The following is a 15,977-nucleotide window of genomic DNA, read 5'->3' as shown; positions in this document are numbered from 1 at the left end:
AGAATTGTTTCTTGCCTCTTCCACTCCTTGGCGTTCCTCGGCTTACTTGCAGCTGTGTCATTCCGATTGGCCACGTGCCCTTCCCCTGTGTGTCCCTGTGCCTTCACATGGACCCCTCCTCATGTCTCTTCTTTTAAGGACATCAGTCATACTGGATTAAGGGCCCACCCTCCTCCAGTATGGCCTCATCTCAGCTTAAATAATTGCATCTGCAACAACCCTATTTCCAAGTAGGGTCACATTCTGAGGTACTGAAGGTGGGACTTCAACATATCTTTTGGGGGGACACAATTCAATCCATGACAAACTGACAGACATTACTGTGCATCTTGTTAACATGGACTTGGAGGGGGGCCCGAGGTTCTGCATTTTCAACAAGCTCTCCCAGTTGATGCCAGGTTCAAGGGTAGGGTGACCAACTTGTTCTGGTTTGCCAATGACTTTCCTGGCTTTAGCAATGAAAATCCAGAGTACAAGGAAACCCCTCAGTGTTGGGAAAATTGGGATGATTTGTCACCCTATGAAATCACCCAGACCACAATTTGAGTAGCAAGGATTTAGCGATAAGCTATGTAAATTTACCCATTATTTACATTATCGAATATTCATATTTATCTTTACATTTAAATAATCTATTTTTCCTAGAACAGTCCAAGTTTTCAAGAATCTGGACCTAAAAGTTATCCCCAGAAAGCTCCAAACTGAAATAGTTGAGCTGATGGGCACCATCTGTGAATATCATTTGTTAACTCATAAAATTATCTATGATGCTCAGCAGTGTCCGTTAGGTTGAAAATTGAGATTTCTGACTCCTTTACAGGGTAATTATGCATGGGCAAGATCTTTTGAGGCTAAGCGTAGCCACTGGGTTTGAAGTGTTCAGTATCCTTTTCCTGCTGCTTCCTGGGGACTGTAAAAATGTAGGAGAAAACTCCTTTCTGAAGTTGGGTTTAAGCTCATTGCAATAGGGACAGTATCCTTCAACTCTTGATTCCTATTAGGACCACCTAAAGAACTTAGAAACTGCTGAGACCAAATGATTCAGGCTACCTGGGACTGGGCACAGGTAGTTATAGTTTTTTGCTTTTTTTAAATAAGCTCTCCAGGTGGTCCAAATGAGTAACCAGCGTTGAGAATAATGGTGCGGGAACTTCCTTTAAAACAGAACACTTGCCAATCTGTTCCTAATCTTTTTTCACCTGCACCCATATTCCTCTCCACTCCCCTCTATGCCCACAGATCCTTTTGTTATGGTTGATCATTTCCTTAAGCAGGTTCTCCTCTTCCTCCTGTTTGTGTCCTGTTTATACAATGACCTCACTGACCTGGGACCATGTACAACTTACTGGAGGTAATAATTACTCCTGCAACAACTGACCTTGGCAGGCTTTCCTCAAGCCTATTGACTGTTTTTTACTCTTTCGCAAAAAGTGTCCTTGTCATCATCCACGATAGAGTTAGCCTGTGATAGCGTTGCTATTTTGACTGCAGAATCTCTCAGGAATCAAGCTAAATCTCCCACAGAATCTGTACTGTGTGTTCCCCTACAAACCAGCCACAGGAAATCTGGGTGGAGTGTACATTATTCTTTTATTGGGATATAATTCACATGTCATAAAAGCCGCCCTTCTAAAGTGTACAATTCAGTGGTTTTTAGTAGGTTCACAAAACTGTGCAACCATTACCACTATCGAATTCCAGAATATTTTTGTCACTCCAAAAAGAAACCCCCTACTCATTAACAGTCACTCCTTATCCCTGCCCCCCCCCAACCTCTATTTCTGTCTCTGTGGATCTGTCTATTCTGGACGTTGCCTATAAATGGATCATTCAACACCGGTCTTTTGTGTCTCGCTTACTTCATTCACTCAGCAGATTTTCAAGGTTCATACATGCAGCATGAATAAGTACTTCATTCCTGTTTGTGACCAAATAATTTTCCATTGTATGGATTTACTACATTATGTTTATCCATGCATAACTGATGAACATTAAAGTTGTTCCTGCTTTTGGGCTACGATAAATAATGCTATGAACATTCCTGTACAAGCTTTTGTGTGAACATGTTTTCATATCTCTTGGGTATATATCTAGGAGAATTGCTGGGTCATATGGTATCTTTATGTTTAGCTTTTTGAGGAACTTCCGAATTGTTTCTGAACATTATTTTTTGACCTTGATACAGCTTTTTTTTTGTAGTTTTTAATTTTATTATGTTATGTTAGTCACCATACCGTACATCATTAGTTTTTGATGTAGTGATCCACGATCCATTGTTTTGGTATAACACCCAGTGCTCCATGCAGTACGTGCCCTCCTTAACACCCATCACCGGGCTAACCAATCCCCCCTCCCCCCTCCCCTCTAAAACCCTGTTTGTTTCTCAGGTCCATAGTCTCTCATGGTTCATCTCTCCCTCCAATTCCCCCCGCCCATTTTTCCCTTCCTTCTCCTAATGTCCTCCATGTTATTCCTTATGTTCCACAAATAAGTGAAACCATATGATAATTGACTTTCTCTGCTTGACTTATTTCACTTAGCATAAATCTCCTCCAGTCCCATCCATGCTGATGTAAAAGTTGGGTATTCATCTTTTCTGATGGCTGAGTAATTCCATTGTATATATGGACCACATCTTTATCCATTCATCGATACAGCTCTCTCTTTCCTGGGTGTGAGGTGGTTTGAACTTGTTAGGTTGGGAAAAATGGTTCTTAGGCACTTTAAACATTTTTTTCTATTATCTGCTAAACATTTTATGTGCAGAAAGAATGGTACCCTCATATAGAAACTTGTCGTTCGGCATCATTTGCAAAATTCACACGAGGACCTCTAAAAAATGGCCTTCCTGTCGTGGCCAGGGTTTGGGGTGTCTGAGCTCCCAGGTTCCTGACCATCCCTCCAGCTGTATCTCTGGCCACCTGTCACAGTCTGTTCCTGGCACAGACAAGGCCGGCTTGTTCCAAGGACACGACTGTGGGGCCACTTCCATCTGAAAAGGCCTGGTGGGGCGCCTAAATGGAGAAACGTGACTGCTTTTCGGGGATACCAATAAAGCTCGTGTCGCCAGGTGCAGATATCCCTGCAAATGTAAAGCCCTACTGTGCATCGAGCAGAAACTTACGTGCCCACGGCGGCCTGGAAGAGGTTGCGCTGACCTCCGACCCTGCCCCCAAGCTCCTCCATTCCCTCCCCGCGGCCCTGCCCGGCTCTTGGCCTGGGGGTCTGAGCCTGCGCGGGCTTGCCTGCGCGGGCCGCCTTCTCAGCATGCGCAGTCGCTGCCCGCCCGATCCTTAAATCGGCGCCCCGCAGAGTGCGCGCTCACGCACGCGCACGGCCTCGTCTGCGCGCGCACGGGGCCTCTCGCGGCACGCGCCCCCGCCCCGCCCCGCCCCGCCTCCTTCCCCCTCCCGCGCGCCCGCCCGCAGCCCGCCGCCGCCGCCGCCGCCGCCGCCGGAGCTCTGTAGTATGGCATCGAGGAGAATGGAGACCAAACCTGTGATAACCTGTCTCAAAACCCTCCTCATCATCTACTCCTTCGTCTTCTGGGTGAGTGGCCACGCCGGGCGGGTGGCCGGGCCTCCGGCCGTCAATCCGTAGTGATGCTCGGAGAAAGGAAGAGGGGGGAAAAAAACCCAAACCAAAAATCTCATCTCGGTCCCCTCCTTAAGGAGATAGGCTCAGGGGGCTGGGCTGGGGCTGCAGGATGGCGGGGTGCAAGCTTGGGGCTGCTCGGACCCTGGACCCCGCCCCGGTGCAGGCTGCAAGGGGCTGCGTGGTGGCGGTGACCGCAGGTTGTCGACCTTTCCCAAATTTGTTTTAATGCACTGATTTATTTTTTTAAGCTCGCGGGATAGGGTCAGGCTCTAGGGAAAGTTGCGGGTTTATTCTTCGGTTTCCCTCTCTGGACACCCCTCCCCGACCTCCCTTACCAGCCTGTTCGCGGTGCCTCTAGGAGCTAACCTGGCTGGGAGAGGGCGCGGGAGCACCGCCTCTGATCCCAGATTCCCGGTTATTCCCAACCCCGCGGGGCTGCGAGAGGGAAGTACCAGGAGCCCTGTGCCTGCCTGGCTGGGGAAGGGCGACCAGAGCCCCCCAAGCGCACTGATGGGGAGAGGGAGCTGCCGTCGCGCGGAGACGCACTGAGGGGAGAGGGTCTTACATAAACTAGGCTCCTTTGAGCTTCCCCGGGGACCCAAGAGGTGGGTCTTACGACCCTTTTCCCACTCCCCTCCACCCCTCCGCTCTTCATCTGGTCTGTTATTGCGCGAACCCAATCCGTAGAGTCCTGGGGGTAGACCCCCGCCACTTGGTGACAGCAATAGCGCCCCAACTCTACTCCCCATCTAACCAGTGCTGCTCCCAGTCCTTGAAGCTCAATGCAGAAGGGTGACGTCAACCCCTCAGCTGAGGCCTCGGGGGGCTGCGTGGTGCACCTCGCGCAGGGATGCGCCCTTCTGCGCGCGGGGGTAGCTGGAGGGGGGGGGCAAGGCTTGTGCCTTACCTCATCCTGTTTGGCAATTCGTGGAATCGGTGCAGGGCTGACACTGCAGTGATTCACTTGGAGGGGTGGGTGGTACCTAAAGACCGTTCCCTGTTGTTTCTCTTTCCATGTAGAAACCCCCTTCCCAAGTTCCCCATTTCCACACCAAGCCACAGCCACCCTGCAGGAGAATGAATGTCTGTTACCACCCCCCCCCCAATAATTTGGGTCATTTCACCTTTCAAGGCTGTCATTTTGAAACCTGAGGCTCTGTAGAAAAAGCTCATCCCGCCTTTGGTTGTTTTTCTCTGTGCCACCCCCCCACCCCAAATAGGCCTAATTTTGGCTTGAAACCGGGCACAGTACTGTGTGAGGTACCCAGACTTGGTTTGATGGTGAACTAGGCTGTTTGTAATGACCAACTGTTTGTAATGACCAAGGCAGGAGCTGAGATTTATTAAGGATGAAAAAAAAAATCTCTAATGAATGCCCCCCCCCCCGGGGCATTTCCTTGTCACTGGCATTGGTGATTCTTCAGGTCGGGGAACTGTGGACTCTGGGGACCAGACATTCCTCTGCAGTGAGATAGGATTAGATTAACTGGTATATCACACAAAGCAGACACAGAAACGGACTTTATTTGGATTGAAAACGACACAGGTTGAACATTTTTGCCGAAACTTTCCAGTAGCCATTCCTGGGAGCTGGTTTAGTTTTTTATTTTCTTAAATCTCTGTTTGGCACTTTAGTATTTGCTTGACTTCCTATTTGTTACTGGAGTAAATCATATGGGTGATTATTTTTAGCTTCCTGTAAAATAAGATTTACAGTATATATGGAGAGGTGTTCTTCCATCATCACTGCAGGCTGGTGAAGAAGGGAGTCTTCTAGAAGGAGGCTTTTCATCTGATCTCTTTAACTCTTCTTGCTTACCTCCCACCCCCACCCCGTGCATATAATTACTTAATGCCCCCTAATACATTTTAAACAAGCACTGCATTTTATGTCCTCTGAAGTTCTTGATGCCTGCGTTCTAAGTTTTTTTATAATCATAAATAAAATGTTTACCTGGAGCATTTTCAGTAGTTTAAATAGCATTCAATAATCATTTCACAACCAGAAGAATGAGATCTCTGCAGATTCGAGGGTATTTTAAATAAGACATTCTCATTAATAAAATGTCCAAATGTCCTGTTTTCCATTGTACTTTAAATGCTGGTTGCTTTCTTTAAAAACAGCTTTGTTGAAATATAATTCACATACCATATAATTCATCCTTTTAAGAATGTACAATTCAGTGGTTTTTAGTATATTCACAGATATGTGCAACCATCACCCCAGTCAATTTTAGAACATTTTCATTACCTAAAAAAGAAACTCCATACCATTTAGCTATCATCCCCCTCCCCTCCCCAAGCAGTTACTAATCTACTTTCTGTCTCTGTAGATTTCCCTATTCGGGACATTTCATATAAATCATATAGTATGTGGTCTTTTGTGAATGGTTTCTTTCACTTAATGTAATATTTTAAAGATTCCTCTGTGTTCCTTCTTTTTATTGCCAAATAATACCCCGTTGTATGACTCTATCACATTTCGTTCATCCGTTTGTCCATTGATGGGCATTGGGGTTGTTTCTACCTTTTGGATATTTTGAATAACGCTGCTATAAATGTTCACGTACAAATGTTTGTATGAACAAACATTTTCAATTCTCTTTGCTGGAAATTTCTGGGTCATATAGTAACTGTATGTTTAATTGTTTGAAGACCTGCCATACTGTTTTCCGAAGTGACTGCACCATTTTTTTTTATTCTCCCCGCCCCAAGCAGTGTATGGGGTTCTGATTTCTCTACCTTGTTGCCAACATTTGTTATTATCGGACTTTGTGATTCTAGCCATCCTCATAGGTATCTCATTGTGGTTTTGAGTTAAATATTCCTGATAACTAATGATGTTGAGCATCTTTTTATGTGCTTCTTGGTCATTTGTATGTCTTTCTTGCAGAAATGTCTATTCATATCCTTTGCCCATTTTTTATTTGGGTTATTATTGAGTTGCATGTGTCCTTTATATGTTGTTGATTCAAGGCTCTTATTGGATGTATCATTTGCAAATATTTTCTCCTATTCTGTGTGTTGCCTTTTCACTTTCTTGATGGTGTCCTTTGAAGTACAAAAGTTTATTTTGATAAAGTCCAGTTTACCTATTTTTCTTTTGTTGCTTGTGTTTTCAGGGTCATATCTAGGAATCTTTTGCCAAATCCAAGATCATGAAGAAAATGCTGTTTATTAAAGTGATTTATCAATTCAGTAAATACAGTTGAGAAATTTATCTTTTTCTAGCACCTAGAACTATGTCTGGCACATAGAAGGTACTCCAATATCTGTCCAAACTTTTGGGGTTAGATTAGGTAATTAACAAAAAAGAGGGCGCCTGGGTGGCTCAGTTGGTTAAGCGACTGCCTTCGGCTCAGGTCATGATCCTGGAGTCCCGGGATCGAGTCCCGCATCGGGCTCCCTGCTCAGCAGGGAGTCTGCTTCTCCCTCTGACCCTCCCCCCTCTCATGTGCTCTCTCTCTCTCAAATAAATAAATAAAATCTTAAAAAAAAAAAAAAAAAAAAACAAAAAAGATGACCTTGGTGTTGTTTTAAGTGGAAGATGGAGGGAAAACTAGACAGAATTGTTTCCTTTGTGTTTTTTGTGAATTGTTTTAATAGGACTACCTCTCTTCCCTTCCTTCAGTTTAGACTTAGGATCAGAAGACATTTGAGCTTGGGGCGCCTGGGTGGCTCAGTCGTTAAGCGTCTGCCTTCAGCTCAGGTCATGGTCCCAGGGTCCTGGGATCGAGCCCCGCATTGGGCACCCTGCTCCGCGGGAAGCCTGCTTCTCCCTCTCCCACTCCCTCTGATTGTGTTCCCTCTCTTGCTGTGTCTCTCTCTGTCAAATAAATAAATAAAATCTTTGGAAAAAAAAAAGAAAGAAGACATTTGAGCTTAAAATGGTGGTAGGCCAGTGGCATCAAGAAGTGGATGTACCTGAGCATTTACTAAAGCAGAAGTCTAATGTTAGGGAAGAGATCTTTGTTTTATCTGGCCTCCTCTTCTGTCTACAATCACTCTCCCCTTCTGAGGTGTTCCTCTAAAGCAGTGGTTCTCAACAGGGGACCTTATTGCCCACCCATCTCCTGACATTTGGCAATGTCTGGAGACCTTTTGGGTCACAGCTGGGGATGGAGTGCTATTGGCATCTAGTGGATAGAGGCCACAGGTGCTGCTAAACATCCTATAAAGCACAGGGCAGGCCCTCACAGCAAAGAATTCTCTGGCTCAAAATATTAACAGTGCCTGCAACCTCTACACTATCGGACTTGACAATAAATCCTATGAAGAAAAATAGAGTCTTATGCAAAACTAACTGTGTTCACGGGTGTTTGCAACCACCATACGAGAGCATGCTCAACACAATCCCATGTGAGAAGAAAAACAATCTCTCTGGTGTACTGTAATTCTTTTTTGAAGATGAAAGGTAGGTAGTTCTTTATATAATAGTGTCTAAGTGGATAAGATGATTTGTCTTCCAGTAAATGATATCACCTGAATGCTAGGTAAATGGATCCTTTATTTTCCCTGATTTATGTGTTTCATTTTCAGATTTATAGAAGAGGAGGAAAAAAAAAAACACCTAGGAGTAAGTTGTCCTCTGCTTCAAAGATTAGCAAATAGTGCCTGGCACATAATAGGTTTACCCAGAAAGTATTTACTTAACGAATGAATGAATAAATGAAATTTTATTGACTACTCTTGGGCTCATTTATTTATTTCAATTTACCTTAATCGGGAGGCTTTTAAAAACAGTGTTCTTTTCAGTCTACCTACGGTGATTTAATGTGTTCTTGACATTGATGTATACAAACATGGGATAGAGGACTTTATAAAAAATTGCTTATCCTAATGATAGTTCGGTTACTATATTTTTATGGTCAGCTAGTTTGCCGGACATTTTAGTTATCTAAAATCTAAAATTGGAATTGGAATTTAATTTGTTAAACTTGAATAAAAAAGATATCTGTTTTGTCCTACTACAAAGCAAAATATCTCTTCTTCACAACAAATATAATTATTTTAACAACAAGTAGGACAACTTTATAAATATGCCACTTATTAGGTAAATTCTGTTTTGATTTATAATTTTTTAATGCATTTTAGACACTCATGTGAGTTCTAAATCCACTGCATCTAAATCCACTAAATAATGTGTGAGGAGAAATACCCTTTGCTTCATTCCAGCATATATTGGATTTGATTTCTTCTTTGAATATCCAAGGACCTAATTAGCTCTTCAATAGTGCTATCAAATTTTCTTATGGCGAAATATGAGTGATTCTTTTTTTCATTTGGTAAGCATCACCAACCTTTCTTGGGGAGGATTTAAAAGAATAATGGTCAAAATGTTTTTCTTTTTTCTTTTGTCATCCAGAAAGTTTAGGTCCTTAGGTTAAATAGAGGAGAAAAATATCTTAAAGAGCATTACCTAACATTTTTCCAAGTGTTTGAATCTTGGCACATACTAAAGTTTATACTTACTATTTTGCATATCAGTCTAATTCAATAAACATTCATTAAATGGCTTTTATATGCCAGGTATCTCAATAGAATGTTTACCCACTTTTGCTAGCTGCTGCTTCATTTTTAAGTGATGCACTTGTTCTACTACTTCTCAACTTTTTGGTATTAGGTGTTATATATTGTCTTCCCACTATGGAAGATGAAGATTTAGCTCTCTCACACTCACATCCTTTCCATATTGGGGTAGACCCCAATATATCGTTTATCATTATTATATATCGTTCTGGTTAGAGCACTAGTCAGTGTTTACATTAATATAAGCCTGCTCACTAGGTAAGCCTACTCACAGCTGAGCCATTTAGTGTGTATATTATGATGGCTTGCACAGCTTTTTGTTCTCCCTGTAGTTAAAAATTGCCTTGTTTTATATCCTTTGTTTATATCCTTTTCCATGTTTGCCCCTAATTTATCCCCATACCCTCCCCAAGAGCTGTGTATCTTCACTCAGTATGTTCAACACTTCATGAATCCTATCAGTTCCCATTGGAGACATTTCTCCTAGAGCATTCTGACCTTCAATTTGCACTAGTCTTCTCTGAGCCTTTGAAAGAGCTAACATCATTTTAATCTCCGTTTACCATCATCTTGGGGAATCCAGTCTCCTTTTATGTTGGATCCTCAGTTTCCTATATGTCCTGTTTTTCTCTTTCTTGGTTTGTTTTTTCATTTTGGTGGAGCAAATCTTCTAGTAACTTTCTGGAAAAGGATGCATGGTAGGTTACTATTTTGAGGTCTTGCAGGTGTGAAAATCTTATTTTGCTCTTGCACTTAATTTGATAGTTTGGCTGAGTATAGAATTCTAGTTTGTAAATCATTTACCCTCAGAATTGTTGCTGTCTCCTCCCCTCCTCCCAGTGTTCTTGCTCTTGTTACTGTTGAGAAATCAAATCTTATTCTAATTCTTAAATTCTGCTTTTCCTTCTCTGAAAGATTTTGAAAACTCTTTCTTGTTCTTGGTGCTCTGAAATTTCACCAGCATATGTCTTGTTATATGTTTCTTTTTATTTCCTTCCTGTAGATCCTTTCAATCTGGTAACTGAGGTCCTTCAGTTTGGGGAAATTTTCTTGAATTGTTTTTTTTGATTACTTTCATTTTCCCTATTCTCCCTTTCAATGTTGTACCTCTTAGATTCTCTAATTTTCTTTCCTATTTTTTACCTCTTCATCTTTTATTTAAGATTTTATTTTTAAGTAATCTCTACACCCAACATGGGGCTCGAACTCACAACCCCCAAGATCAAGAGTCGCATGCTCCACCAACTGAGCCAGCCAGGCGCCCCACCTCTTCATCTTTTTGGCTCTACTTTATGGGACATCGCTCCCACTTGATTTTGCCTGCTGTTGCATTTGTCATTTTTTTTTATATGTTGATTTCTAGGGGCTCCTTTTTGAGATCTGAATATTCCTTTTCCTAGCATCTTGCTCTTGTTTCAAAAATGTAGTATCTTTTTAAAATCCCTCTGGCAATATTAATGATTTTTTTAAGTTTGCTTCTTCTGTATAATTTCCTTCAAACTTCTCTGTTTTCTGGCATATTACAGACCTCCAATTTCTTTTTTTTAAGATTTTATTTATTTATTTGACAGAGAGACAGCGAGAGAGGGAACACAAGCAGGATGAGTGGGAGAGGGAGAAGCAGGCTTCCCGCTGAGCAGGAGCCCAATGCGGGGCTCGATCCCAGGACCCTGGGATCATGACCTGAGCCGAAGGCAGACGCTTAACAACTGAGCCACCCAGGTGCCCCACAGACCTCCAATTTCTGATAAACTTTTGCTCTTTGTTCTGTACATGTTTAAGAGTAGAGCACTAAGCTGATTGGAAGCTCCTAGTATATGAAGTGGGAGTTTGTTGATTTTAAGTTGGGTGATTTGGCTGGACAATTGAGTTTTGGAACCAAGGTCAATATCTTTAGGTCTTTTCCCTTGGTCTGATCAGATTTCCTACAGAAGCATCTTCTAATCCTCTCTTTGAATGAAAAAGGTTAGGAATTTGGATGTCTTCATGTGCGGTATATAAGCCTTTGTTAGGCTCCTATTTGAAGTATAGAATCTATGTCCACTGTGCTTTTGTTTCACAGTTCAGAGACCCTTTGTTTCATTCACCTTCCCTAGAAAATAAATCTGAGCCTATGCTGGAATGGGGAAAGGCCAGAGACAGAAGATGGAGGGGATCTAATTACTTTTCCAAAAGATTTTTTTTTTTTACCAGATCCTCCTTATTTTAGCCCCTTTTCATCCCCAGTTCCAGGTGTGCATGAAGCTGCCTTTTGTGGGTGCTTGTGTGCAAATATTTTCTTCTTGGCTTTTCTCATAGCTGCCATAAGATCTGGCTTTTTCTCAGCTTCCAAAATGTCATTGCATTTGTCTCCTCTTCCATTCTCTTTGTTACTGTGGGTTTAAAAAATCCTTTTAGTGTCATTTCAGTGGAGTTTTGGGAGATAGCCAAGGTAAATGGATGTGTTCAATCCATCATCTTTAACTGAAAGTCCTTTATATTTCTATCTCTTCATTGCATGGTACTAATTAAATACATAGTTGTTGGTGAGTGATTGACTAGAGCATCTACAATGGCAATAGTTGGGCTGTTCTAGTAGATACTGGTATCTACTTTCCAATTTTTAAAAAGCTTTTGGATGTCAAGGGGAGTGTTCTAGGTTGGAACAGGCTAACTAAGGCACAGCCTGTTTAAGGTCACATGGCCATCAGGGACTAGAGTTGGATAAATGAGAATGAAGCTCTGAAGGTTGCTGCTGCTTTTTCTGCTCTTCTAATTTCTTCCCACCAGGTGAAGGCCCATGTGCCTTCTGACCTAATTCAGACCTTGCTGTATTAATTTAATGTGGAAGCACCAGAGTTCAAAGTATGATGTTAACCGGGTTATCGCTCTGCCTTTTTTCTGTTACCACAATGATAACCCTTCATGTTTATTATAGGACTTGTACATTATAATCTGAACAGTCTTTTCTTAATCAACTTTACTTCCCATATGCAATATGTAGTTAAGATATGTGCACTACCTTTTATAGCATTTGGGGAACATTAAGTCTTTTCCACTTAGTAGTTGCTTAGAAACTAGCTGAATTTTTGTCCAATTAGAATGAAATACTTTCCTCAATTTTAATTATAGCCAGAGTTCTTGATTTGACCCTACCACGAGCTACATTACTTATGATTCATTGACTGTTCAGCATTATATACTGTTTTAAGTAAGCACCTCAGATGGTGCTGAGATTTGAAAGTCATCTCTGACTGTGTTTCTTTGTTTAAACGTATTAAACCCTTGACATGGATGACTAATGCACTGCTAAACCAATTTGAAGCACACTTTAAAATATATTCATATGTCTTTTCCTCCTTTGTTCCCATTACAGCAGCTTCTGATTTGGGTTCTCTCCTCATGGCAAGCAGATCGTTGGATTACTGCTCTTAAATTTCTTTTTTTGGGGGGGCACTTGGGAGACGTAGTCAGTTAAGTGTTTGACTCTTGGTTTTGGCTCAGGTCATGATCTTGGGTTTGAGATTGAACCCCAAACTGGGCTCCTTGCTCAGCATGGAGTCTGCTTAAGATGCTCCCCCCCCACCTCTAAAATAAATAAGTCTAAAAAATTTTTTCTTTTTTTGGCTGTTATCCCCCTTGCTGCAACAGAAAGCTTTTCATTATTGGCTCAACATTTTTGGCCTCTTTTATATAGAACCCCAATATTCATCAAGAAAAGGATATGGGGGAAAAGATAGGAGAGGGTTTTTCTTTGGTTTCCCTTTTCGTTATTTGATCAGTTGAACATGAAAGCATGTTGAATAGTTTGGTGGTAGAATTAAGGATCACAGTTCTATTGTGGAAGATTTTCTTTAGTGCTTTCTGTAAGACAGAGTGGGTGTTTTCATCATCTGTTTTAGGAGAAATTGCAGGTGCCTTTTACTAGAAGATGGAGTGGGTCAAGTACAGATACTAATTGAGCAATCTAGATCAGTGATTCTCAACCCTGTGTGCCCATCAGAATTGCCTAAGGAGACCTAAAATGTATGCTTAGGTTTCACCCTAAGAGATTCTGAATCAGTTGGTCTGGAGTTGGGTACCAGGATTTCTATCTTTTAAATTATCTCCCAGGTGATTGAGCTATTCAAGTAGGATTGAGAAACATTGATTCTAAGAGAACTCAATATATAATAGCAGGCCTGGTTCACCTTGAGTCTCCTGTATCTGGAGATTGCTAGGGAATATCTAGCTGTTGAGTATCTAGTGTTGGCTTATTGATTTGTTCTGCTTTGCTCCAAAGTCTGAAGCTAGGTTTCCAGTGTCTCTTAGTAAATCGAAGTGTCCTTGTCACCCTTGGGAGACCTTGCTAGTCATTTCTAACTATAGGCGTGCTCGTCAGAATCACTAAGGGACTTTTAAAAGATGTATGGTCCTATTTCCTGAAGTTGTGATTTTAATTGATCTGGAGAGCAGCCTGGGTATGTATTTTTTTAAAACCATTCACAAGGTGATTCTGATTCCTGGGGTGTGATTCTGTGGTCCGTGATGCAGTTTGTTATAAATAAATTTTTACCATATGTATGCTTTCCTGTCATGTGATCTGTGGTACCATAAGGCTAGTTTGAGAAGATTCCACAAGCAAGATGTAGCCCATCTAGTATTTTTCTTACCCACTGAACTGGTCTCTGGCAAGGGTCTCCAACTGAACTCTTGGAGTTTGGAGTAGTTTCTTTTCTTCAGGGTGAATCTATTTCTGTTCACAGTTGCACTTAGAAGAAGTTAAGAAGAGTCATGATTTGCCCTCGGTCCAAAGATTTGACTATTATCCAATATATAAAACAAAAAGCAAAATAGGAGAGAGCAGTTTATGAGTAAAGCAGATTTCTGATCTTTTTGGGAAGTGTGGTCATGTTTGGGGGTGGCTTTGGTTACAGAGGCATGAGTGGTTGACCTTGGCCTTAGAACCATTTGGGTGAGACTGTTGTCAGATTGACTCTGAAAAGTGTGTTCACTGCAGTGTGTCTGCTACTGCTTGGTTGACCTTGAATTGTGTGAGACTGTCATTGTAATTGGCTTTCAGAAGTATGTTCCCTGAAGCAAGTTGAGTTGTCATTGATAATTAGACTGAGGTGAATTGCCATTGATCAAATAGGTTTAAAAGTGGGTGCTGGTGGTTACTAGTTACCATGCCTATTGAATAATCAATTTTCCTTTCCCCAGAAGTATAGAGACTTTTATTCTTGCCTCAGACTACCAATTCTTGCTTCTCCGTGAAATGAAGTTGCTTCTGCACTTTAGTTCCCATTCTCCAAATATCATCATGGTGATATACAGAATTCCTGGGTCAGTTAATTGTTCTAGTCATTCCACAAAGATTATTTGAGAATTTCTGATTTCCAGGGATTGTTCCAGGACTTCCCAAAGGTAGACCCCGTTGCATTGAAAAGGAACCTAAAGCTCGATAATATGAGTCTGGGTGGTAAATGTTCCTTGCACATCCTCATCAATACTTCTGTTCATTTTCTATTTCTGATGAAACTTTTGAGGATTTCTTGCTTCACTCAATTTCTGTTTCATATTCTAAACTGTATCATTCACTTGGTATTCTTTTAACTATTGCCCTCTCTTGTAGGGAATTCGAAATCAGTCCTATGTGAAGTCTTGATTTGCACATTTGCTGTGTGATCTTAGGCAAGTCACATAAGTGTCTCTGAGCCTCAGTTCCCCCTTCAGAATTGAGATCCATGCTTATCCACCTTAGTCAGGTGTTTGAAAGTTAAATGACATTCAAGTGTTTTTTTAAAAAAATTTTTTTTAAGATTTTATTTATTTATTTGACAGACAGAGAGAGAGAGCACACAAGCAGGGGGAGCAGCAGTGGGAGAGGGAGAAGCAGGCTCTCCGCTGAGCAGGGAGCCCAATGTGGGGCTCGATCCCAGGACCCCGCGATCATAATCTGAGCTGAACGCTAAACTGACTGAACCACCCAGGCGCCCCATTCAAGTGCTTTGTAAAGTGTGACACACACATGTTGTGGCAACATTATTCCTCATGGTGTAGAGTGTTGCTTTTTTTCTTAATATCTTGCACGTGGGAGGTACTATGTCTATTTGTTAAATGAGTAAATTGATCATAACACTCCCTATCCTGAAAATCAAGGATGATTAACTTTTTGGATTCCAGAGCTGGGATTGCAAAAGGGCTTGAATAGGAACCAAAGATATAATGAGTTTAAGTCATTGAGTTTAGCTCTGTCATTGAAATAAGAGTATTCTTACGTAGGATAAATAAATATAAATCTGTCACTTAAAATTAAATGAAGTATTGATGACTTGCCTTATTATTTTTCAATGAACTTTTAATTTTAGAACAGTTCTAGATTTACAGAAAAATTGTGGAGATAGTACATAGTTTCCATATACCATGTAACCAGTTTTTGCCACTATTAACATCTTATATTAGTATTGTACATTTGTTATAGTTAGTGAACCAGGATTGATACATTATTAACTAAAGTCCACACTTCATTTAGATTTTTCTGAGTTTTTACCTAATATCCAATTTAGACTACTATATTACATTTAGTAGTATTACATTTAGACTTCTTTTGGCTATGACAATTTCTCAGACTTTCCTTGTTTTTGATGAGTGACAATTTTTGGAGAGTAAGGGTCATATACTTTGTACAGTGGCCCTCTGTTGGGATTTGTCTGATGTTTTTCTCATGGTTACTAGGGTGATGTGTTTTGGGAAAGAAGACCACAGAGGTTAAGTGCCATTTTCATGACATCATATGAAGGGTGCATACTGTCAAGATGACTTACTGCTGTTGATATTGACCTTGATTACCTGGCTGAGATAGTAAAGTTACTCTCTTTCCATCTTCCCAT

At 41.4% G+C, this 15,977-nt stretch overlaps 1 protein-coding gene and 1 long non-coding RNA gene across 2 annotated transcripts in view; one reads left to right on the top strand and one right to left on the bottom strand.

The window, feature by feature from the left end:
• LOC144380524 (uncharacterized) overlaps positions 1 to 3,309 on the bottom strand; it is a 55,219-nt gene extending 51,910 nt beyond the window's left edge. Inside the window, exon 1 of the long non-coding RNA XR_013444701.1 lies at positions 3,125 to 3,309. This is a non-coding gene — a long non-coding RNA (uncharacterized LOC144380524). The remainder of the gene's footprint in view (positions 1 to 3,124) is intronic.
• Positions 3,310 to 3,399: 90 nt separating this feature from the next.
• Positions 3,400 to 15,977, top strand: part of TSPAN7 (tetraspanin 7) — a 123,554-nt gene continuing 110,976 nt past the window's right edge. Inside the window, exon 1 of the mRNA XM_078065341.1 lies at positions 3,400 to 3,549. Within this exon, the coding sequence (XP_077921467.1) occupies positions 3,469 to 3,549 (81 nt within the window). The 5' untranslated portion in view covers positions 3,400 to 3,468. The remainder of the gene's footprint in view (positions 3,550 to 15,977) is intronic.

Source organism: Halichoerus grypus, chromosome X, assembly GCF_964656455.1.
Source record: "Halichoerus grypus chromosome X, mHalGry1.hap1.1, whole genome shotgun sequence".
In the NCBI taxonomy this organism is placed as follows: domain Eukaryota; kingdom Metazoa; phylum Chordata; class Mammalia; order Carnivora; family Phocidae; genus Halichoerus; species Halichoerus grypus.
The sequence above is the reverse complement of the archived record's forward strand: the minus strand, read 5'-3'. Positions and strand labels throughout refer to the sequence as shown.